Source organism: Salmo trutta, unplaced genomic scaffold (genome assembly GCF_901001165.1).
Source record: "Salmo trutta unplaced genomic scaffold, fSalTru1.1, whole genome shotgun sequence".
Taxonomy (NCBI): Eukaryota; Metazoa; Chordata; class Actinopteri; order Salmoniformes; family Salmonidae; genus Salmo; species Salmo trutta.
In genome coordinates this window covers 18,020,920-18,045,655 of record NW_021822911.1, presented here as the reverse complement: position 1 = coordinate 18,045,655, position 24,736 = coordinate 18,020,920, and the positions used below count along the sequence as shown (strand labels likewise).

General features: G+C 38.6%; 1 protein-coding gene across 1 annotated transcript; it reads left to right on the top strand.

The window, feature by feature from the left end:
• Window positions 1-10,673: 10,673 nt before the first annotated feature.
• On the top strand, window positions 10,674-24,515 carry LOC115186391 (zinc finger protein 850-like; the record flags this gene model as incomplete). The annotated part of the gene is made up of 2 exons (XM_029746035.1): window positions 10,674-11,819; window positions 23,640-24,515. Coding segments are annotated over 2 exons (2,022 nt in total), but the record flags the coding sequence as incomplete, so codon positions are not given.
• Between the last annotated feature and the right edge of the window lie 221 nt (window positions 24,516-24,736).

The window sequence follows — 24,736 nt, the reverse complement described above, 5'->3', positions numbered from 1 at the left end:
ATGCTGGTGTAGTCTATAGCTGAGCTGGTTAAACTGTAGTAGGGTCCACATAGATACTAGTCATGCTGGTGTAGTCTATAGCTGAGCTGGTTAAACTGTAGTAGGGTCCACATAGATACTAGTCATGCTGGTGTAGTCTATAGCTGAGCTGGTTAAACTGTAGTAGGGTCCACATAGATACTAGTCATGCTGGTGTAGTCTATAGCTGAGCTGGTTAAACTGTAGTAGGGTCCACATAGATACTAGTCATGCTGGTGTAGTCTATAGCTGAGCTGGTTAAACTGTAGTAGGGTCCACATAGATACTAGTCACGCTGGTGTAGTCTATAGCTGAGCTGGTTAAACTGTAGTAGGGTCCACATAGATACTAGTCATGCTGGTGTAGTCTATAGCTGAGCTGGTTAAACTGTAGTAGGGTCCACATAGATACTAGTCACGCAGGTGTAGTCTATAGCTGAGCTGGTTAAACTGTAGTAGGGTCCACATAGATACTAGTCATGCTGGTGTAGTCTATAGCTGAGCTGGTTAAACTGTAGTAGGGTCCACATAGATACTAGTCACGCTGGTGTAGTCTATAGCTGAGCTGGTTAAACTGTAGTAGGGTCCACATAGATACTAGTCACGCCGGTGTAGTCTATAGCTGAGCTGGTTAAACTGTAGTAGGGTCCACATAGATACTAGTCACGCCGGTGTAGTCTATAGCTGAGCTGGTTAAACTGTAGTAGGGTCCACATAGATACTAGTCACGCCGGTGTAGTCTATAGCTGAGCTGGTTAAACTGTAGTAGGGTCCACATAGATACTAGTCAAGCCGGTGTAGTCTATAGCTGAGCTGGTTAAACTGTAGTAGGGTCCACATAGATACTAGTCACGCTGGTGTAGTCTATAGCTGAGCTGGTTAAACTGTAGTAGGGTCCACATAGATACTAGTCACGCTGGTGTAGTCTATAGCTGAGCTGGTTAAACTGTAGTAGGGGCCACATAGATACTAGTCATGCTGGTGGTGATGGTCCCCAGATGTGATGATTTATTCTGCTCTGTTTTATGTACAATCCTTATTTTCTGACTGATTTGAATTTGAAGAGATTTAAGGTTTTCATATTTGAGAAAATACAATGTACATTTCCATGAATCATGATGTCTGGTGTTGATGTATATTGGTTGTCATTCAGAACCATTGATATGTTTTCTCAGTTGGTTCTCTGTCTCTATGTAATTCTCCTCAGTATCATTGATCAGCTCGGCCCTAATTGATGTGTTGTCTGTCACCTGGAGCTGCATGGAAAATGGTCCAGAAACAAAAGGACAATTCAGGACTAGTCAGCCCACTACAAGCTGGAATCACTTACTTTCTACTAAACTATATGGACTGGTTTCCCAGACACAGATTAATCCTAGTCCTGGACTAAAAAGCGTGTTCAATGTAGATGTCCACGAAACCGTCCCTAAATGTGTCATCTTTCATCCTCCCATACTGCTCAGTCCAGCAACATTAAACCTGTCCAGCAGGTGGTGCTAATGACCAAACAATAAAACCAGCAGATATCTGGACTTGCCACTCAGTATATCAGTAATGTTCAGAATAGTACTTTAATATCATTGGAGATTGATGGTCTTTTTAATCCACTATCCAGAGTCAGGAACAGATGAAGTTAGGTCTGCTACTGTTCAGTGATTAAATATGATTTATGATGATGGGAAATAAAAAAATCCAACACTAAACTTCATCTAGTAATAGTTTTCCTTTGTTATTTACTCCAAGGTGCGTCTTTAAGTTGTAAATGGATTGTGTGGAGGTGAGCTGGTGGTGTGGCTGATAGAACAGAATGAAAAGGGAGGAAGAGGAAGAGGGGAGGAGTGAAGGGCTGTTAAAGAAACCAGATGAGGAAGAGAAAGATATTCAGGGGAATTACTGGTCTCTGTTCCAAATGGTTCCCTATTCCCTACGTAGTGCACTACGGTGCTTCTGACCAGGTCTAAAGTAGTGTTCTACGTAGGGAATAGGGGGTAGATTTATTCGAATATCATGCTTTAGTGTTTGGCACAAAACATCTGTCATTAACCTGGTTTCAGAGTCTAATACACACCATTAACCTGGTTTCAGAGTCTAAAACACACCATCTGTTATTAACCTGGTTTCAGAGTCTAATACACACCATTAACCTGGTTTCAGAGTCTAATACACACCATAAACCTGGTTTCAGAGTCTAATACACACCATCCGTCATTAACCTGGTTTCAGAGTCTAATACACACCATCTGTTATTAACCTGGTTTCAGAGTCTAATACACACCATTTTCCTGGTTTCATAGTGTAATACACACCATAAACCTGGTTTCAGAGTCTAATACACACCACCTGTCATTAACCTAGTTACAGAGTCTAATACACACCATTAACCTGGTTTCAGAGTCTAATACACACCATAAACCTGGTTTCAGAGTCTAATACACACCATCCGTCATTAACCTGGTTTCAGAGTCTAATACACACCATCTGTTATTAACCTGGTTTCAGAGTCTAATACACACCATTTTCCTGGTTTCAGAGTGTAATACACACCATAAACCTGGTTTCAGAGTCTAATACACACCACCTGTCATTAACCTGGTTACAGAGTCTAATACACACCATAAACCTGGTTTCAGAGTCTAATACACACCATCTGTCATTAACCTGGTTTCAGCGTCTAATACACACCATCTGTCATTAACCTGGTTTCAGAGTCTAATACACACCATCTGTCAATAACCTGGTTTCAGAGTCTAATACACACTATTAACCTGGTTTCAGAGTCTAATACACACCATCTGTCATTAACCTGGTTTCAGAGTCTAATACACACCATTAACCTGGTTTCAGAGTCTAATACACGCCATCTGTCATTAACCTGGTTTCAGAGTCTAATACACACCATTAACCTGGTTTCAGAGTCTAATACACACCATCTGTCATTAACCTGGTTTCAGAGTCTAATACACACCATCTGTCATTAACCTGGTTTCAGAGTCTAATACACACCATCTACCTTTAACCTGGTTACAGAGTCTAATACACACCATTAACCTGGTTTCAGAGTCTAATACACACCATCTGTCATTAACCTGGTTTCAGAGTCTAATACACACCATTAACCTGGTTTCAGAGTCTAATACACACCATTAACCTGGTTTCAGAGTCTAATACACACCATTAACCTGGTTTCAGAGTCTAATACACACCATCTGTCATTAACCTGGTTTCAGAGTCTAATACACACCATTAACCTGGTTTCAGAGTCTAATACACACCATCTGTCATTAACCTGGTTTTCAGAGTCTAATACACACCATCTGTCATTAACCTGGTTTCAGAGTCTAATACACACCATCTGTCATTAACCTGGTTTCAGAGTCTAATACACACCACCTGTCATTAACCTGGTTACAGAGTCTAATACACACAATTAACCTGGTTTCAGAGTCTAATACACACCATTAACCTGGTTTCAGAGTCTAATACACACCATCTGTCATTAACCTGGTTTCAGAGTCTAATACACACCATCTGTCATTAACCTGGTTTCAGAGTCTAATACACACCATTAACCTGGTTTCAGAGTCTAATACACACCATCTGTCATTAACCTGGTTTCAGAGTCTAATACACACCATCTGTCATTAACCTGGTTTCAGAGTCTAATACACACCATCTACCATTAACCTGGTTACAGAGTCTAATACACACCATTAACCTGGTTTCAGAGTCTAATACACACCATCTGTCATTAACCTGGTTTCAGAGTCTAATACACACCATCTGTCATTAACCTGGTTTCAGAGTCTAATACACACCATCTGTCATTAACCTGGTTTCAGAGTCTAATACACACCATCTGTCATTAACCTGGTTTCAGAGTCTAATACACACCATCTACCATTAACCTGGTTTCAGAGTCTAATACACACCATTAACCTGGTTTCAGAGTCTAATACACACCATTAACCTGGTTTCAGAGTCTAATACACACCATCTGTCATTAACCTGGTTTCAGAGTCTAATACACACCATTAACCTGGTTTCAGAGTCTAATACACACCATCTGTCATTAACCTGGTTTCAGAGTCTAATACACACCATCTGTCATTAACCTGGTTTCAGAGTCTAATACACACCATCTGTCATTAACCTGGTTTCAGAGTCTAATACACACCATCTGTTATTAACCTGGTTTCAGAGTCTAATACACACCATCTGTCATTAACCTGGTTTCAGAGTCTAATACACACCATCTACCATTAACCTGGTTACAGAGTCTAATACACACCATTAACCTGGTTTCAGAGTCTAATACACACCATCTGTCATTAACCTGGTTTCAGAGTCTAATACACACCATTAACCTGGTTTCAGAGTCTAATACACACCATTAACCTGGTTTCAGAGTCTAATACACACCATCTGTCATTAACCTGGTTTCAGAGTCTAATACACACCATTAACCTGGTTTCAGAGTCTAATACACACCATCTGTCATTAACCTGGTTTCAGAGTCTAATACACACCATCTACCATTAACCTGGTTTCAGAGTCTAATACACACCATCAACCTGGTTTCAGAGTCTAATACACACAATTAACCTGGTTTCAGAGTCTAATACACACCATTAACCTGGTTTCAGAGTCTAATACACACCATTAACCTGGTTTCAGAGTCTAATACACACCATCTGTCATTAACCTGGTTTCAGAGTCTAATACACACCATTAACCTGGTTTCAGAGTCTAATACACACCATCTGTCATTAACCTGGTTTCAGAGTCTAATACACACCATTAACCTGGTTTCAGAGTCTAATACACACCATCTGTCATTAACCTGGTTTCAGAGTCTAATACACACCATCTACCATTAACCTGGTTTCAGAGTCTAATACACACCATCAACCTGGTTTCAGAGTCTAATACACACAATTAACCTGGTTTCAGAGTCTAATACACACCATTAACCTGGTTTCAGAGTCTAATACACACCATTAACCTGGTTTCAGAGTCTAATACACACCATCTGTCATTAACCTGGTTTCAGAGTCTAATACACACCATTAACCTGGTTTCAGAGTCTAATAGGGCTGGGCGATATATCGATATAAAAAATATATCCATATATATTTTAAATGTGATATGAAATTAGACCATTTCGCATATATCGATATAGTTGAAATGTGCGCTTTGATCCTTGCTCCAAGCAAGCTGCAGACCCGGAGCTCTCTGCGCTGCTCCCCGCGCCTCCTCTTTCATGCACAGAGGGCGGAGGGGCAGGAACAGACACTTCAACAAACATGGAGGAAGCAACAGCGTCTGCGGAGCGTTTTGACGAGGAATTGGTTAGTAAAAGAAAAAGCATTGGCTCAGTCATTTGGAGATGGTTCGGATTCAAAGTATCAGATGAGCAACAAAATCACGTTATATGTAGGCAGTGCCATAAAAAAAGTTCCAGCACTACAAATCTTTTTCACCACCTAAAACAGTGGCACAAACTGCAATACGAAGAGTGTGTGAAACTGCGCGCTGCAGAAGCCCCAGCCGCAAGCCGTCGACAACCCGAAAAAGCTCCAGTCCCGAAACAAAGCTCACTGCAAACTTCATTTTCCCGCAGTGTGGTGCCTAATGAAAAGAAAATTGGCAAGTGGTGTACTATAACTAAAGCGGTGTCCTATCACATTGCTAAAGATATGGTCCCTGTTGCAACTGTGGAACAAGTCGGATTCAAAAAGCTACTGAAAACTATGGACCCGAGATATGAGCTTCCCAACTACTTTGCACGAGAAGCACTGCCACAAATGTCCACTGAAGTCAGGCAGAGCCTTGCTGACCGGCTCGCTAACGGGACCCATTTTGCGTTGACCAGCGATATGTGGTCGAGCAGGACATGTGAGCCTGAGATGATGATGAAAACAGCGTCGTGTCGTCTCCAAAACAAGTTATTTCCCCCCCCAGGATCACACCGGTGAGCATATAGCTGAGGCCTTGCAGGACGCAAGCTGGGAAACTCCCGAGAAAAGCATCCGGTTGCTATAACAACCGACAACGGGAGCAACGTGGTCAAAGCGGTGGAGCTGAACGAGCGGCTGAGGATGCAGTGCTTCGGTCAGACTACACTTGGCTATTGGGGAGTGCAGTGTTTTAAGGACTATTCACACATTTTACTGATTACAATATTACTTTTTCATTATTTTTTCCTTTGTGTCTTGTCTGCAACTTTTTTTTGGTTTTATGCTGCTGTCTTGGCCAAAAATGGATTAATAAAACACAAAATAAAGTACTTTAAAGAAAAAAACATTAAAATATTAGTTTTTCATTATTTTCCTTTGTGTCTGTCTGCAACTTTTTTTGTTTTATGCTGCTGTCTTGGCCAAAAATTGATTCAGTAGATTAATAAAACATTAAAATATTAGTTTTTCATTATTTTCCTTTGTGTCTGTCTGCAACTTTTTTTGTTTTATGCTGCTGTCTTGGCCAAAAATTGATTAATAAAACACAACACAAAGTACTTTAAAGAAAAAAACATATTAAAATATTACTTTTTCATTATTTTCCTTTGTGTCTTGTCTGCAACTTTTTTTGTTTTATGCTGCTGTCTTGGCCAAAAAAGTGATTAATAAAACACAAAACATAAAGTGCTAAAAGTAAAATCACTTACAATACAGGATGGTAGATTTCAGAACCATATTTATTAGGTTATTGGATAAGAATTAGTGATGCATTGATGTGTTTACCACTTTAATGTTACAGCTGGTAAAGGTGAGGTAATTATGACTTTAAAATGCTGGTTAGCCTGTTGATATCATCAAGGTAACATATTTAGTTATTATGATAGACTATAGTTTTTTCTCTGGATTGAAGAGCCAACTGCAAAGTAACTAGAAACTAATGTTGACACGTAGGTAGGCCTAAACATTGTGGAGTTTTTAGTGGAGTAGAAATATGAAGTAGCATTAAATACTAAGCATAAATACTAAGAACAACAACAAGAACGAAACATGAGTAAATGTACATACAGTATAGTCATCATTTATAAATTATACAAAAATAATAATACATAAAAATCACTTACAGGATTAAAATTCAGAAAATAAATGAATATAATATTTGATATTTATGATTAGGACTGGCGTTGATTAAAAAAAATAAACTATGAAACAAGAAAATATTAATGTAGAATATTTCTAAAGCTTGATTTTGGAAAGCACTTAGTTGATGAGTGTGTTAAAGTGAAAACAGAGTCAAATTTCTCGCATAAGCACATTTGTTTAATAGTTTTTTTATGATTCTGACAGGACATGGCATGAATGACAAGCGCGTCACCCGGGCCATTTCTCTGTGCAAGAGAATTGTAAGCTGTTTTTCGTACAGCTGGAAGAAAAGGAGACATCTTGCTGAAGTCCAGATTCAGCTGGGTCTGCCAAGTCACCAACTCATAACCGAGTCTGCCACCCGCTGGGGATCAAGGCAGCAGATGATAGAGAGAGTCCTGGAGCAGGAAGGAGCACTGGCAGGAGCACTATAAGAAAAATGTTATTACCTTTGCTGTTCTTCGTCAGAATGCACTCCCAGGACTTCTACTTCATCACCCAATGTTGTTTTGGTTCAAAATAATCCATGGTTATGTTCAAATATATATATATATACACTTCTGTGAATATCTGAACCATTTGCATCCAAAAATAAACTGCTCACATTCAGGAGATAAACTTTGTAAGGACTGTGTGTTTTGTGTAAATAGTTTCTGAAAGAAGTGTGTCCAGCTCAAACGCTGATTGTTGCGTCATTGGTAACTGTCCGTTTTAAAGAGGGTTCTAAACGAGCGTTCTAAACAGGACATGGCGTCACCCGGGCCATTTCTAATGAATCAGATTACATGGAGAGGGGGGGACCTGATCCTATATCATAATGAATCAGATTACATGGAGAGGAGGGACCTGATCCTAGATCATAATGAATCAGATTACATGGAGAGGTGGGACCTGATCCTAGATTATAATGAATCAGATTACATGGAGAGGAGGACCTGATCCTAGACCATAATGAATCAGATTACATGGAGAGGGGGGGACCTGATCCTAGACCATAATGAATCAGATTACATGGAGAGGAGGGGACCTGATCCTATATCATAATGAATCAGATTACATGGAGAGGGGGGACCTGATCCTAGATTATAATGAATCAGATTACATGGAGAGGAGGACCTGATCCTAGATCATAATGAATCAGATTACATGGAGAGGGGGGGACCTGATCCTAGATCACATTGAATCAGATTACATGGAGAGGGGGGACCTGATCCTAGATCATAATGAATCAGATTACATGGAGAGGGGGACCTGATCCTATATCATAATGAATCAGATTACACGGAGAGGGAGGACCTGATCCTAGATCATAATGAATCAGATTACATGGAGAGGAGGGACCTGATCCTAGATCAGCAATCCAACTCTGGGACACTGCCTGTATGAAACCGAACACATAGTTGTAAAGTGTAGTTACAGCTGGTGTTTACTGCCATCTAGTGGAAGATACCAATAAAACACTTTATTTTCAGGGTGGGGAGGCGGATGATTGAAACCGAAAGTAAAGTTGTTCTTTTGTTCAGGATCCATTTTGAGACGACAGAGCAGAAAACACGACATGGAGATTATTGAAAAATAAAGTAAGTATTTCTGAACATTAATTTATTCTAATGGACAGAGTAAGAGACTGAATACCTGGAATGAGATATTACTAGTTAGTAGAACTGCTACTTGAGCTGAGTTGCTGACAGACAGCAGTTTTCAAAGTGGAAACTAATCAGTAGGTCTACATGTTATCAGTAAAACGTCTGGTAAAGATGGCGGAGGAGATTTTACATTATATGGTTTTATGTTTATCTCAGGGTTTCTCAATCCTTTTGTTCTTACCAGCACTTACACACCTGATTCAACTAATCATCAAATATTTTAAGACAGTTTAATATTTGAAACATACAAATTAACATTCTCAAATTAAAACCTTTTTGGGTTTGGTAGATCTGTTAACAATTATTATAGTCCTACAGTAACTCATATTTTGGAGATAAAAAAAAAACAACTAAACCTGGTTTCCAGTAAATTGTATGTAACTATTGTGACCTCAATGACAGCTCATTGAAAATAAGAATTTGTTCATAACTGACTTGCCTAGTTTAAATAAAGGTAACATCTAAATATTCTGCAAATGGAAATACACAATGGACAAAAAACATTTAATTTCTCCTCATCACATACTAGGAACAGTGGGTTAACTGCCTTGTTCAAGGGCAGAACAACAGATATGTACCTAGACTTGTCTCCCATATGAATCTTCTCTTTGTGCCAGACTGGGTTCAAACGTCTTCTGTTTCTTTTTTCTGTATATGTTATGTATGTATGTGTATATATACAGTGTGTATGTATGTATGTGTATATATACAGTGTGTATGTATGTATGTGTATATATACAGTGTGTATGTATGTGTGTATGTGTATATATACAGTGTGTATGTATGTATGTATGTATGTGTATATATACAGTGTGTATGTATGTGTGTATGTGTATATATACAGTGTGTATGTATGTATGTATGTATGTGTATATATACAGTGTGTATGTATGTATGTGTATATATACAGTGTGTATGTATGTATGTGTATATATACAGTGTGTATGTATGTATGTATGTGTATATATACAGTGTGTATGTATGTATGTGTATATATACAGTGTGTATATATGTATGTATGTATGTGTATATATACAGTGTGTATGTATGTGTGTATGTGTATATATACAGTGTGTATGTATGTATGTATGTATGTGTATATATACAGTGTGTATGTATGTATGTATGTATGTGTATATATACAGTGTGTATGTATGTATGTATGTATGTATGTATGTATGTATGTGTATATATACAGTGTGTATGTATGTATGTGTATATATACAGTGTGTATGTATGTATGTGTATATATACAGTGTGTATGTATGTATGTGTATATATACAGTGTGTATGTATGTATGTGTATATATACAGTGTGTATGTATGTATGTGTATATATACAGTGTGTATGTATGTATGTGTATATATACAGTATGTATGTATGTATGTATGTGTATATATACAGTGTGTATGTGTGTATGTGTATATATACAGTGTGTATGTATGTATGTGTATATATAGTGTGTATGTATGTATGTATGTATGTGTATATATACAGTGTGTATGTATGTGTGTATATTATTGTACTGCTCTAGGGATATAATTATTGTTTGCATCACCTTATTTACTATTATGTATTGATTTTTACCTTACGTTGTTTTCATTCTTCATGTGATGCTCAATGCAGAGAGCACTGAGGAGGAATTACCATTTAATTACCACAGTGAATTATTGTAATGTTTGTTTATGTGGCAATTAATCATCTGTCTGACTTTGTTGTTCACACAGGAGAGATACTTAACTATCGTGGATCCTATGGGGAGCCTCAACAACCTCGTGATGCTGAAAAGGCAGAGAAGAGTCTCTCCAGATCAGAACACCTCAATAAACACCTTCAGAGATCCACAGGGAAGAGAACTCACTGCTGCTCTGACTGTGGGAAGAGATTCACCTCATCAGGCATTAATATTCATCAGAGAACACACACAGGAGAGAAACTTTATAGCTGTGTTCAATGTGGGAAGAATTTTGGTCGATCTGGAGAGCTGACAGTGCACCAGAGAATACACACCGGAGAGAAACCTTTTAGCTGTGATCAATGTGGGAAGAGTTTTCGTCAATCTGGAGAGCTGACAGTGCACCAGAGAATACACACAGCAGAGAAATCTTACAGCTGTGTTCAATGTGGGAAGAGTTTTGGTCAATCTTGCCATCTGACTCAACACCAGAGAATACACACAAGAGAGAAATCGTATAGCTGTGATCAGTGTGGGAAGAGTTTTGGTCGATCTGAAAAGCTGACAGTGCACCAGAGAATACACACAGGAGAGAAATCTTATAGCTGTGATCAATGTGGGAAGAGTTTTGGTCAATCTGGAGAGCTGACAGTGCACCAGAGAACACACACAGGAGAGAAACCTTACAGCTGTGTTCAATGTGGGAAGAGTTTTGGTCGATCTTGCCATCTGACTCAACACCAGAGAATACACACAGAAGAGAAACCTTACAGCTGTGATCAATGTGGGAAGAGATATACTACATCTGGCTCTCTGACTCTACACCAGAGAACACACACAGGAGAGAAATTTTATAGCTGTGGTCAATGTGGGAAGAGTTTTGGTAGATCTGGCTCTCTGACACTACACAAGAGAACACACACAGGAGAGAAACCTTATAGCTGTGGTCAATGTGGTAAGAGTTTTACTACATCTAGCACTCTGACTCTACACCAGAGAACACACACAGGAGAAAAACCTTATAGCTGTGATCAATGTGGGAAGAGTTTTGCTGCATCGAGAACTCTGACTCTACACCAGAGAATACACACAGGAGAGAAACCTTATACCTGTGATCAATGTGGGAAGAGTTTTGGTCAATCTGGCCATCTGGTATCACACCAGAGAACACACACAGGAGAGAAACCTTATAGCTGTGATCAATGTGGGAAGAGATGTACTACATCTGGCTCTCTGACTCTACACAAGAGAACACACACAGGAGAGAAACCTTATAGCTGTAATGATAATTCTTTATGCAAGCAACTGACCATTTTTGGTACAATTATATTGACATTGTTGCCCTGCTTTAAGAATATCAGGGTTCATTCTCAGATGTGCCAACCCAAATGTACTAGAGCATGACATTGGGGACTGGGCCCCGATCCAACAACATGCCTATCGAGTGAACCCTGAAAAGAGAGAGAAGCTCTGCTGTGAGCTGGAAAGTTACTACGGATATTGCAGGAGTTTCCTCTTGAAATTAGACATGTCCGTGGTAAGGACAACTTGGTTGCTGATAGTCTCAAGGGTGGGCAGTTAAAAAGTTTTGTGTTTAGCCAGTGCTTTGTTATGGATCACAATTTATTTTGACTGCACGTTTTTCCGTATTGGAGATGAGTTTTGTTTGGGCTCGTTCCAAGGGGACGAGAGTTCTAGAAGCTATTAAGTTTTAGGAAGACGAGAGTTCTAGAAGCTAGTGAGTTCTAGGATTCTATAGAAAGAAAAAGGAGAAAAAAATTATACTATTGTATATTATTATTTAGAAATGTTTTTTTCTTGTTTTTAATTGTTGACAGCCAGTAGACACCATGTTTATTTGTAGAAGGTGAAGCTTTGTAGTTGATTATAACATGAAATGGAAGTTGTTTTCTGTTGGTGGTGACCAAACTTTTCCAACAAAAACATAGGATATATTTGTTGTCTTAAGGGGGAAGGTGTTACAGGCTTTGTTTTTCCATTTATGTTTTGAGGTTGGCCTTTAGCACGTCTAGCTCGTTAACACGTCTAGCTCGTTAACACGTCTAGCTCGTTAGCACGTAGGACACACTGATTGGTGTCACCTCGTTAGTCAGTATGTTTTACACCTGTGCTGGCTTGTCCATCTCGTTAGTGGGAAGGTGTTTCACCTGAGCTGGTCCAGGTTCTATTTAAGAGTGTCTGGCCCAGTGCTCCAGTTGTCTTGATACACGTGGAGAGTCAACACCTTTAGTTGTTCTACCTTTTTGGTTTGCTTCCTGTCTTTAAGTTTGGTGTGGGATTTTCTTTTGTTTTCCTCTTCTTGGGCAGATTTAGTGGGTCTCATGGTGGGTGTCTTTTAGGTCCCCGTTGTTGTTACTAGTCAACTTTCAGTGGACACCCCCATAGTGTCTTTCAGAGCCCCTCCTAAAAAACAAGCTTGTATTTTGGGTTGGATATCGCATCCAGTTAATATTTTAATCAATGGCATTTCCTTAGAATGCTCATTAGTCTTTCAGTTGTTATTCTTCTGTTTTTTATCCTCATATTTGTGTACTAAATATTTTGATGTCTGACGTGCTGTATAAATAAAGCTTGATTTGATTTGAACATATTGCAAAACAAATTAACCCAATGACTGACCAATCAACAGACTCTTGGTCCATCTTAGTATGAAAAACAGTATCAATCCCACTTTTCCAGCCTGCTGAAGGCGTGGTGGAGTGGTAAACACCACCCCCGGCTCTACCAGGGGCTTGAAAAGGTCTCCCACAGCTCTGATTATATCAAGTTCTGTGGCCTTGCCGTTCCATTTCTTGACTGCTCCTGCAACACAGAAACACATTTAGTCATATTATATAAAACACTCCAAGTAATGGATATGGAGCATCTGTAGCCTCAGTTATACCTGGCACCTTAATGTGACTTCTGTCATCCGATCACTCCAAGCTGCATTAGGTTCAGATCTACCAGGATGGGCCTTTGACAGTCTGGACGCAGTCAGGCCACTGAATATAAATAAGCAACGTAAAGAGGTGGGGTGAATGAGTGGGGAAAAGTACATTATATACCAATTACCTTCATAATAACAAAGAACAAATGCATGTGCCTGAGGGGAAATTAACTTTCCTTCTGACAAAATCGGTGAGAAATTACACCAATATCAGTAGACAACTTGCACTGCTGCTGAAAAACATCTCCACAGCATGACGTTGCCACCACCATGCTTCACCGTAGGGATGGTACCAATTTTCCTCCAGACGTGACACATGACATTCAGGCCAAAGAGTTCAATCTTGGTTTAATCAGACCAGAGAATCTTGTTTCTCATGGTCTGAGAGTCCTTTAGGTGCCTTTTGGCAAACTCCAAGTGGGCTGTCATGTGCCTTTTACTGAGGAGTAGCTTCTGTCTGGCCTCTACCATAAAGGCCTGATTGGTGGAGTACTGCAGTGATGATAATCCTTCTGGAAGGTTCTCCACAGATGAACTCTGGAGCTCTGTCAGAGTGACCATCGAGTTTTTGGTCACCTCCCTGACGAAGACCCTTCTCTCCTGATTGCTCAGTTTGGCCGGGCAGCCAGCTCTAGGAAGAGTCTTGGTGGTTCCAAACTTATTCCATTTAAGAATGATGGAGGCCACTGTGTTCTTGAGGACCTTCAATGCTGCAGACATTTTTTGGAACCCTTCCCCAGATCTGTGACTCGACACAATCCTGTCTCAGAGCTCTACGGACAATTCCTTTGACCTCATAGCTTGGTTTTAGCTCTGACATAAACTGTGGGACCTTATATAGACAGGTGTGTGCCTTTCCAAATCATGTCCAATCAATTGAATTTACCACAAGTGGACTCGAATCAAGTTGTAGGAACATCTCAAGGATGATCAATGGAAACAGGATGCACCTGAGCTCAATTTCGAGTCTCATAGCAAAGAGCACTTAAGTAAATACATTTGCAAAAATTTCTAAAAACCTGTTTTGGGTTTGTCTTTGTGGGGTATTGTGATGTCATTATGGGGTATTGTGATGTGGATTGATGAGGGCAAAAAATTATTCAATTTTAGAATAAGGCTGTAACGTAAGAAAATGTGGAAAACGTGAAGGTGTCTGAATACTTTGCAAATGCACTGTATATCGCTGGCAGAGTTTTCTACCATTGGCAAATTTGTACACAGTCATGTGGTACGTGGTATAGAAAAGTCCAATCTTAGGAGAGTACATGGGAGGCACTATACTGTGTGTCTGCAGGTGTCTATCTGGTCAAAACCACTGATACAGGTGCCCCTCCACCCTCTGGTGGGATGGATCATGTCTACAGAGAAACCTAGATTCAAACACTTAGATTTGTGTGTATTGGGTATATGTTGTGTAATTGTTAGATATTACTGCACTGTCGGAGCTAGAAACACAAGTATTTCGCGACACCCGCAATAACATCTGCTAAACACGTGTATGTGACCAATATAATGTGATTTTGATTTGAAATAAACGTCCTATTTATCAAAGGTGCTTTTGGCTGGGGTCGAGATGACTCCAAATGATTTGAATTTGTTAAAAGTCCATATTGATACAGAAACACTAAACCATGATTTACATTTAATAAGAACCAGTTGATTGACAAAGTCATGAAAAATTGGAAGAATTGATAAACCACATTTTGGCTGTGATAAAAGATATGCCTCTGGGGTCGAAATGATCCATGTCAGACGTTTGTTTTAAATTCATACTCATTAAAAACGAATCAATTAACCTGCTTCTTTTTGAACGACTTAATATAATATTAATATTTTATGAAATAAATGAAAAATAAACGTTTGGTTCCTCAACTGCGTTGCCCCCTCCAGTCAGCAGATGGCGATGTGCGTCTTTTAGGTTCAGGCGATGCTGCCAGTGTGACGTATAATCTAGTGGACGGGACGCTCCTTCAACAACAACAGCTAGTCAGACACCTCGGTAGCTTTCTAGCAAACATAGCTACAACATTCACGCTCTTTACACTGGTTTGGTGTATATTAGTCGCTGTGTATTAAACACACTTCTGTTGTATGTACTTGTTGGCCCATTTAATTATATATTTACGTTGTTTGTCAGCTAGCTGGTTTGCTAAGTTAGCTTAGAACTAGGCTAGTCGCTAATGCTAGCTAGCTAACATCCCCGACCATGAGTTCACTAAGCTACTCTCCTCCTGATAAAGAAGAAGAGGTCTGCTGGACGGAGAAAGAAGGTCTGGTGAAAGAGGAAGAGGAAGAGAAAGATGTTACAATACAAAAACAAGTAGAGGGTGAAGCTGTTACCGTGAAAGAAGAAGAGAAAGACGTTACAGTGAAAGAAGAGGAAGATGCGTTCAGAGTGAAAGAGGAGGAGGATGTTACTGTGAAAGAAGAGGAGGAAGATGCAGTTTTTGGAGTGGAGGATAAAGAGGGGGAGATTACTGTCACATTAGAGGAGGACGAAGAAGAGAAGACTGGAGAACTGATTAACACCAGTAAATACAGTGAGTACTATCTAATAAAACAGGGACATTGATCTGATTAACACCAGTAAATACAGTGAGTACTATCTAATAAAACAGGAACATTGATCTGATTAACACCAGTAAATACAGTGAGTACTATCTAATAAAACAGGGACATTGATCTGATTAACACCAGTTAATACAGTGAGTACTATCTAATAAAACAGGGACATTGATCTGATTAACACCAGTAAATACAGTGAGTACTATCTTATAAAACAGGGACACAAACTCTGCAGTTGTTGAACTAATGTGTGATTTTTAAAAGGGCATTCTACACTTGAATATGTTTTTGTACTGTATGAATTGTTCACTTTTCCTGTTGAAAAGTGATATAAATACAGTAAAGTATAAACACACTAAAGGGAAACTAATAAATATTTTGAGCAAAATAGTGTTTTTTTAACAACTGCAAACTAGAAGGAGTGAGTGATGTCATAGTAAGGCCTCCAAGGAGTTGGCTTGATGGGAAGTCGTGATGTCATCCAATAGGAGGCTGATCTTCATGTGAATATTCATTATTCTTTTTAAAATCCTTCCTGTTCTGTCAAGTTGGTTGTTGATCGTTGCAAGAAAGCCATTTTCTCGTCTTGCATTGACTTTCAAGACGATTTAAGTCCAAACTGTAACTAGGCCACTCAGGAACATTCAATGTCATCTTGGTAAGCTCCTCCAGTGTAGATTTGGCCTTGTGGTTTAGGTTATTGTCCTGTTAGGACAGTTTTTTGTATTCAGATCTCTGAAATGCTCTCTACCTACGTAACATTTAGTGTCTACTTGTATTACGCTGGGAAAATAGTTTTCATGGGCACAGAAATCCTAAATAATTTCAGAGTTTGCTAAATCCAATGGTTCTAACCGAGAGTCACCTTAACTTTATTGACAACACCCAAATGGATACTGTCATTAATGTGGTTCTTCAATAATTACACATAATACTTAATACTGTAGCTGTTTAGTTACAGTCACATATTCAACTATCATCAGCTGATCCAGGAAATCATTTCTCTGAATGACAGTCACATGACAAACATCAGGACATGCAACAACAACCAAAGTGCTTCTTCATTCATTACTCTGGTAAAGACAGTTATGCCGTGCTCCACGTTGGATCCAACATCCCTAACAAATTGATGTTTATAATGTGTTATTGTCTGCTTGATTTGCAGTAGGGTCTCGTTAGTCTGTTTGGACACAGAGATACTTAGCTCATAATGTGTAGAGAACTGTTCTTTGATGGACAGGCTATTGTTCAACACACAGAGATATTTTCCTTTATTCAGGACATTTAGAATGACAACCCATTACAGAGTAGCCTAGTGGGATTATTCACAAAATTATCTGGTGATCAGGTTATGAATTGTCATGACAAAGACATTTTAGTTTCCATGTTTCACCTGAAATATTTAATGATTTATAGTCCTAGGTCTATGTTATTGTTAGGTGAAGTTATGGGTCCTACAGTAGGTCTATGTTGTTGTTAGGTGAAGTTATGGGTTTTACAGTAGGTCTATGTTATTGTTAGGTGAAGTTATGGGTCCTACAGTAGGTCTATGTTATTGTTAGGTGACGTTATGGGCCAATTTGGGTACATTTATTTTACAAACGCTCACTGACAGACTGGTAGCAAAGCTAGTCAAGGAGCATTTTACTGGTTGAAGTGTTTTTTTAAAAAGTATAAAGCAGTTGATTTGCGACAACACATATTATATTAAGAATACATCCATAACTAGTGGTTTCCTCATTACCAGATATACTACATCCATAACTAGTGGTTTCCTCATTACCAGATATACTACATCCATAACTAGTGGTTTCCTCATTACCAGATATACTACATCCATAACTAGTGGTTTCCTCATTACCAGATATACTACATCCATAACTAGTGGTTTCCTCATTACCAGATATACTACATCCATAACTAGTGGTTTCCTCATTACCAGATATACTACATCCATAACTAGTGGTTTCCTCATTACCAGATATACTACATCCATAACTAGTGGTTTCCTCATTAGCAGGGAGGAGTTTCTATAACCAAATTGTGTGTGCTATAATTTGCATATAAATTCATAAAAAATCAACAATGTGATTTTCAGGATTTTTTTTCTCATTTTGTCTGTCATAGTTGAAGTGTACCTATGATGAAAATTACAGGCCTCTCTCATCTTTTTAAGTGGGAGAACTTGCACAATTGGTGGCTGACTAAATACTTTTTTGCCCCACTGTATATATATCCATACACGCATGCATACATATACACATATTTACATACACATACCTATATAGACATAGATACTTTTTTAAAGAATATACCTTTATTCTTATTCCCTGCAAACCCTACAACCGATCGCCCAATTGGAGTAAACTAAGAAACACTTCGGCTTTTACCTTCAATTTATTCATCTTATACACATTTTACAGACACAGTCTATTTTACAATAGTTATTTTTTGTTTGTTTTTAGTCCTTCCTCTATTTCTGATGTCCATCCAGTTTGATTTATATTTGTAACTGTGCTATATCACAAAGGTTCTGAACCTATATACATTTTACAGACCACCGTATGTTTTACATTGTTTATCTTGTTATTAGTCCCACCCTTCAGCTCCATTCAACCCCTCCCATCTATCCATCAACATCATCCATTTCGGATTTCTATTTGCCATATATTTTTCAACTGTGCTATGATGCTTCACAAAACAATTGAACCTTTCTATTCACATAGCTTCTACAGATTGTAAATTACAAATACATTTTTTTGCAAACATAATTGTTATATTATTGATTGATTGACTATGGCTTTTCAAATCACCCAGTACTGCTATCTGCAGCATTAGTTCTAGGCAAATGTTTTCAGCCATTCCTGGACCTGTGATCAAAAACGAGCTACATATGGACAATACTAAAATAAATGATCTAATGACTCTGCCTCCTCACAGCAGAATCTGCAGAGCTGGGAAGATTGTATCCCCCATATATATACAGTGCCTTGCGAAAGTATTCGGCCCCCTTGAACTTTGACCTTTTGCTACATTTCAGGCTTCAAACATAAAGATATAAAACTGTAATTTTTTGTGAAGAATCAACAACAAGTGGGACACAATTATGAAGTGGAACGAAATTTATTGGATATTTCAAACTTTTTTAACAAATAAAAAACTGAAAAATTGGCCGTGCAAAATTATTCAGCCCCCTTAAGTTAATACTTTGTAGCGCCACCTTTTGCTGCGATTACAGCAGTAAGTCGCTTAGGGTATGTCTCTATCAGTTTTGCACATCGAGAGACTGACATTTTTGCCCATTCCTCCTTGCAAAACAGCTCGAGCTCAGTGAGGTTGGATGGAGAGCGTTTGTGAACAGCAGTTTTCAGTTCTTTCCACAGATTCTCGATTGGATTCAGGTCTGGACTTTGACTTGGCCATTCTAACACCTGGATATGTTTATTTGTGAACCATTCCATTGTAGATTTTGCTTTATGTTTTGGATCATTGTCTTGTTGGAAGACAAATCTCCGTCCCAGTCTCAGGTCTTTTGCAGACTCCATCAGGTTTTCTTCCAGAATGGTCCTGTATTTGGCTCCATCCATCTTCCCATCAATTTTAACCATCTTCCCTGCCCCTGCTGAAGAAAAGCAGGCCCAAACCATGATGCTGCCACCACCATGTTTGACAGTGGGGGTGGTGTGTTCAGGGTGATGAGCTGTGTTGCTTTTACGCCAAACATAACGTTTTGCATTGTTGCCAAAAAGTTCAATTTTGGTTTTATCTGACCAGAGCACCTTCTTCCACATGTTTGGTGTGTCTCCCAGGTGGCTAGTGGCAAACTTTAAACGACACTTTTTATGGATATCTTTAAGAAATGGCTTTCTTCTTGCCACTCTTCCATAAAGGCCAGATTTGTGCAGTATACAACTGATTGGTGTCCTATGGACAGAGTCTCCCACCTCAGCTGTAGATCTCTGCAGTTCATCCAGAGTGATCATGGGCCTCTTGGCTGCATCTCTGATCAGTCTTCTCCTTGTATGAGCTGAAAGTTTAGAGGGACGGCCGGGTCTTCGTAGATTTGCAGTGGTCTGATACTCCTTCCATTTCAATATTATCGCTTGCACAGTGCTCCTTGGGATGTTTAAAGCTTGGGAAATCTTTTTGTATCCAAATCCGGCTTTAAACTTGTCCACAACAGTATCTCAGACCTGCCTGGTGTGTTCGTTGTTCTTCATGATGCTCTCTGCGCTTTAAACGGACCTCTGAGACTGTCACAGAGCAGGTGCATTTATACGGAGACTTGATTACACACAGGTGGATTCTATTTATCATCATTAGTCATTTAGGTCAACATTGGATCATTCAGAGATCCTCACTGAACTTCTGCAGAGAGTTTGCTGCACTGAAAGTAAAGGGGCTGAATAATTTTGCACGCCCAATTTTTCAGTTTTTTATTTGTTAAAAAAGTTTGAAATATCCAATAAATTTTGTTCCACTTCATGATTGTGTCCCACTTGTTGTTGATTCTTCACAAAAAATTACAGTTTTATATCTTTATGTTTGAAGCCTGAAATGTGGCAAAAGGTCGAAAAGTTCAAGGGGGCCGAATACTTTCGCAAGGCACTGTAACATTCTATTAGTTGCAAGAATTTTGTATAGTAATTTAAATTGAAAAATTCAAAGTTTTGAATCCGGCGTTGTTTTGCGTATCAATTCATAAACCATGTGCCATGGAATGGGCACATCGAAAATCTCTTCCAAACTATTTTGCAATTTATATGGCACAGCTATCAGTTTTTTGGTCCTTAACCTCTCTTGGGTAGGGGGCAGTATTTTCACGGCCGGATGAAAAACGTACCCAAATTAAACGGCCTACTACTCGGGCCCAGGAACTGGAATATAAATATTAGTAGATTTGGATAGAAAACACTCTGAAGTTTCTAAAACTGTTTGAATGATGTCTGTGAATATAACAGAACTCATATGGCAGGCAAAAACCTGAGAAGAATCTAACCAGGAAGTGAGAATTCTGGTGCTTGTAGTCCTTTCAAGTCATTGCCAATCAAACACACGGTGAGTTAGGGTTCATTTTGCACTTCCTATGGCTTCCACTAGATGTCAACAGTCTTTAGAAAGTTGTTTGAAGCGTCTACGATGAACAGAGACCGAATGAGAAGCCTGGGAAGTTTGTCACCCAGAGAATGACATCACTTCATTGGGGCGCGTTCACGAGAGAGGATGTTCCGTTCCAAAACCTTTTTCAAGACACAGGAACCGTCCGGTAATATGTTTGACATGTTTGAACAAACGTAAATACATTTTTTTTTAAACTTTCATCGTCACATTTTCGCCGTGCTTCCGACATTTTGAGTAGCTGAACTGAACGCGCGAACAACAAGGAGCTATTTGCACATAAATTATGGATTTTATCGAACAAAACAACATTTGTTGAGTACCTGGGATTCCTGGAAGTGCCTTCTGATGAAGATCATCAAAGGTAAGTGAATATTTCTAATACTATTTATTAATTTAGTTGACTCCAACATGGCGGCTATCTGTATCGCCTAGTGTATTTTTCTGAGCACAGTACTCAGATTATTGCAAAGTGTTATTTCCCAGTAAAGTTATTTTGAAATCTGGCAATGCGGTTGCATTCAGGAGATGTTTATCTATAATTCTTTGAATAACAGTTTAATATTTTATCAAGGTTTTTGAATAGTATATCTGTAAATCGTAGTGCTGATTCACCGGCAGTTTTGGAGGCAAAATATTTTCTGAACGTCACGCGCCAATGTAAAATGCTGTTTTTATATATAAATATGAACTTTATCGAACAAAACAATGCATGCATTGTATAACATAATGTCCTAGGAGTGTCATCTGATGAAGATCATCAAAGGTTAGTGCTGCATTTAGCTGTGTTTTGGGTATTTGTGATGCATGCTAGTTGCTTAGAAAATGGCTGTGTGGTTATTGTGTCGATGTACTCTCCTAATATAATCTAATGTTTTGCTTTCGCTGTAAAGTCTTTTGGAAATCGGACAACGTGGTTTGATTTCCCGAGAGAGGTTAAATGAAATTGGTATATGCTTTTATTTATCACACTTTTCTTTAACCATTTATGTTCTTTAATACAGGGCCGACATACAAGTTCCTTACTTTTTTCCTCTTCTACTTGCCTCTTCCATTTTTGTGGTTATGCTGCAATTAATTCGTTGTAATTTTGGGGAGAGCAGACATTTCCATATGTCTGTGTTAGCTGCACGTGTGACATCACTCCACCAGTCCTATTTATAATATCATTCACTAAAATTATACATTTTTTTAAAATGTCTTCGAAAAATACAGTTTTTTAAAATAAATTATTGTATTTGAATTTAACCACAATATTTGTTGTATTATGTGTTTCAGGTGGATTAAACTGAAATTGCAACCAACTTTCTAAGGCTTGTTTAAAAAAATAAAGATATTTTGGAGATTATTTCCTTTTCAAACAACCGAAAGTGGGCAGGTGTAATCTGAATAAAGGGAATAAGGCCCTTCTTGAACATAGGATGAGACATTTGTACCAATTTACTAGAAAACCAGTTTGGATTTAAATATAACTTTGGTATGACTGATGCCTTTAGTGAGGTCTAATGCTTCAATATTTAATCATTTCTGCCCTCCGAATGCATATTCGTTATATAAATAGGCCCTATTAATTTTATCTGGCTTGCCATTCCAAATAAAATGGAATCTTTTTTGTTCATATAATTTAAAAAGCAGGTCACTAGGTGTAGGCAAAACCATAAGCAAATGGGTAAACTGTGATATGATTAAAGAGTTAATCAGGGTGATTTTTTCACAAATAGACAGGTATTTTCCTTTCCATGGTAGCAAGATCTTATCTGTTTTTGCTAACTTTCTATAAAAATTTATTGGAGTGACTACATGGTAATGTAAAATTTGCATTTTTTTGTGATCCAATACGTAGTATCATATCACTTATCATAATTTGGTTTTAATCCAGAGAGGATAGCAAAAGTATCTAGATCCTCTATGAAGCCGTAGAGAGACTCTAATTGTGGTTTTAAAAGAACATGAATCATTGGCGTACAATGACACCTTGGTTTTTAAGCCACGGATTTCTAATCCCTTAATATTATTGTTTGATCTAATCTTAACAGCTAACATTTCAATGGCAATAATAAATAAATATGCCGATAGTGGACAACCTTGTTTTACTCCTCTAGATAGTTTAAAACTTTCTGAGATGTAGCCATTATTTACTACTTTACACCTAGGGTTACTATACATAACTTTAACCCATTTTATAAGAGATTCTCCAAAATTGAAATATTCTAGGCATTTATATATAAACTCCAGTCGTACTTTATCCATAGCCTTTTCAAAAACAGCTATGAAAACCAGGCCTGGTGTCCCTGATATTTCTTGACTGTCTTAATTTTCAAATTAAAGACGTCAATTGTTGTACAACTTCATGGGTATGATCTGGACATCACCTTTTACCTCAAATAAACAGTGGATTTCTGCTGTTGTGGGCCTTTAACCATCTGTCTGACTTTGTTGTTCACACAGGAGAGAGACGTGACTATCGTGGATCCTCTGTGGAGCCTCAACAACATCATGATGCTGACGAGGCAGAGAAGAGTCTCTCCAGATCAGAACTCCTCAAGAAACACCAGCAGAGACCCACAGGGAAGAAATCTCACTGCTGCTCTGACTGTGGGAAAAGATTCAACTCTTCATCAAACCTTAAAATACATCAAAGAATTCACACAGGAGAGAAATCATACGGCTGTGATCAATGTGGGAAGAGTTTTACTACATCTAGCAATCTAACTATGCACCAGAGAACACACACAGGAGAGAAATCCTTTAGCTGTGATCAATGTGGGAAGAGTTTTACTACATCTAGCTATCTAACTATACACCAGAGAACACACACAGGAGAGAATCCTTACGGCTGTGATCACTGTGGGAAGAGATTTATTCTGCTACAAACCCTGAAATCACACCAGAGAATACACTCTGGAGAGAAACCTTTTGGCTGTGATCAATGTGGGACGAGTTTTTCTCAGCTAAGCACCCTGATAGGACACCAGCGGGTACACATAGGAGAGAAACCTTTTAGCTGTGATCAATGTGGGAAGGGTTTTACTACATCTAGTTGTCTAACTATACACCAGAGAATACACACAGGAGAGAAACCTTATGGCTGTGATCAATGTGGGAAGAGTTTTACTCAGCTAAGCAACCTGATAGTACACCAGCGGACACACACAGGAGAGAAACCTTATAGCTGTGATCACTGTGGGAAGAGTTTTACTACATCTAGCTGTCTAACTATACACCAGAGAACACACACAGGAGAGAAACCTTATGGCTGTGATCACTGTGGGAAGAGTTTTATTGGGCTACAAACCCTGAAATCACACCAGAGAATACACACTGGAGAGAAACCTTTTAGCTGTGATCAATGTGAGAAGAGTTTTACTACATCTAGCTGTCTAACTAAACACCAGAGAACACACACAGGAGAGAAATGTTATGGCTGTAATCAATGTGGAAAGAAATACTCTGATAAAAGATCTCTGATCAAACATCAGAAAATACATGGAGTTGTTTCATGATATCAATGATATAATGTCACAATGTAGAATGTTTTAACATTGTAGTAGGAGTATTTTAATGATGTCACAATGTAGAATGTTTTAACATTGTAGAAGGAGTATTTTAATGATGTCACAATGTAGAATGTTTTAACATTGTAGTAGGAGTATTTTAATGATGTCAC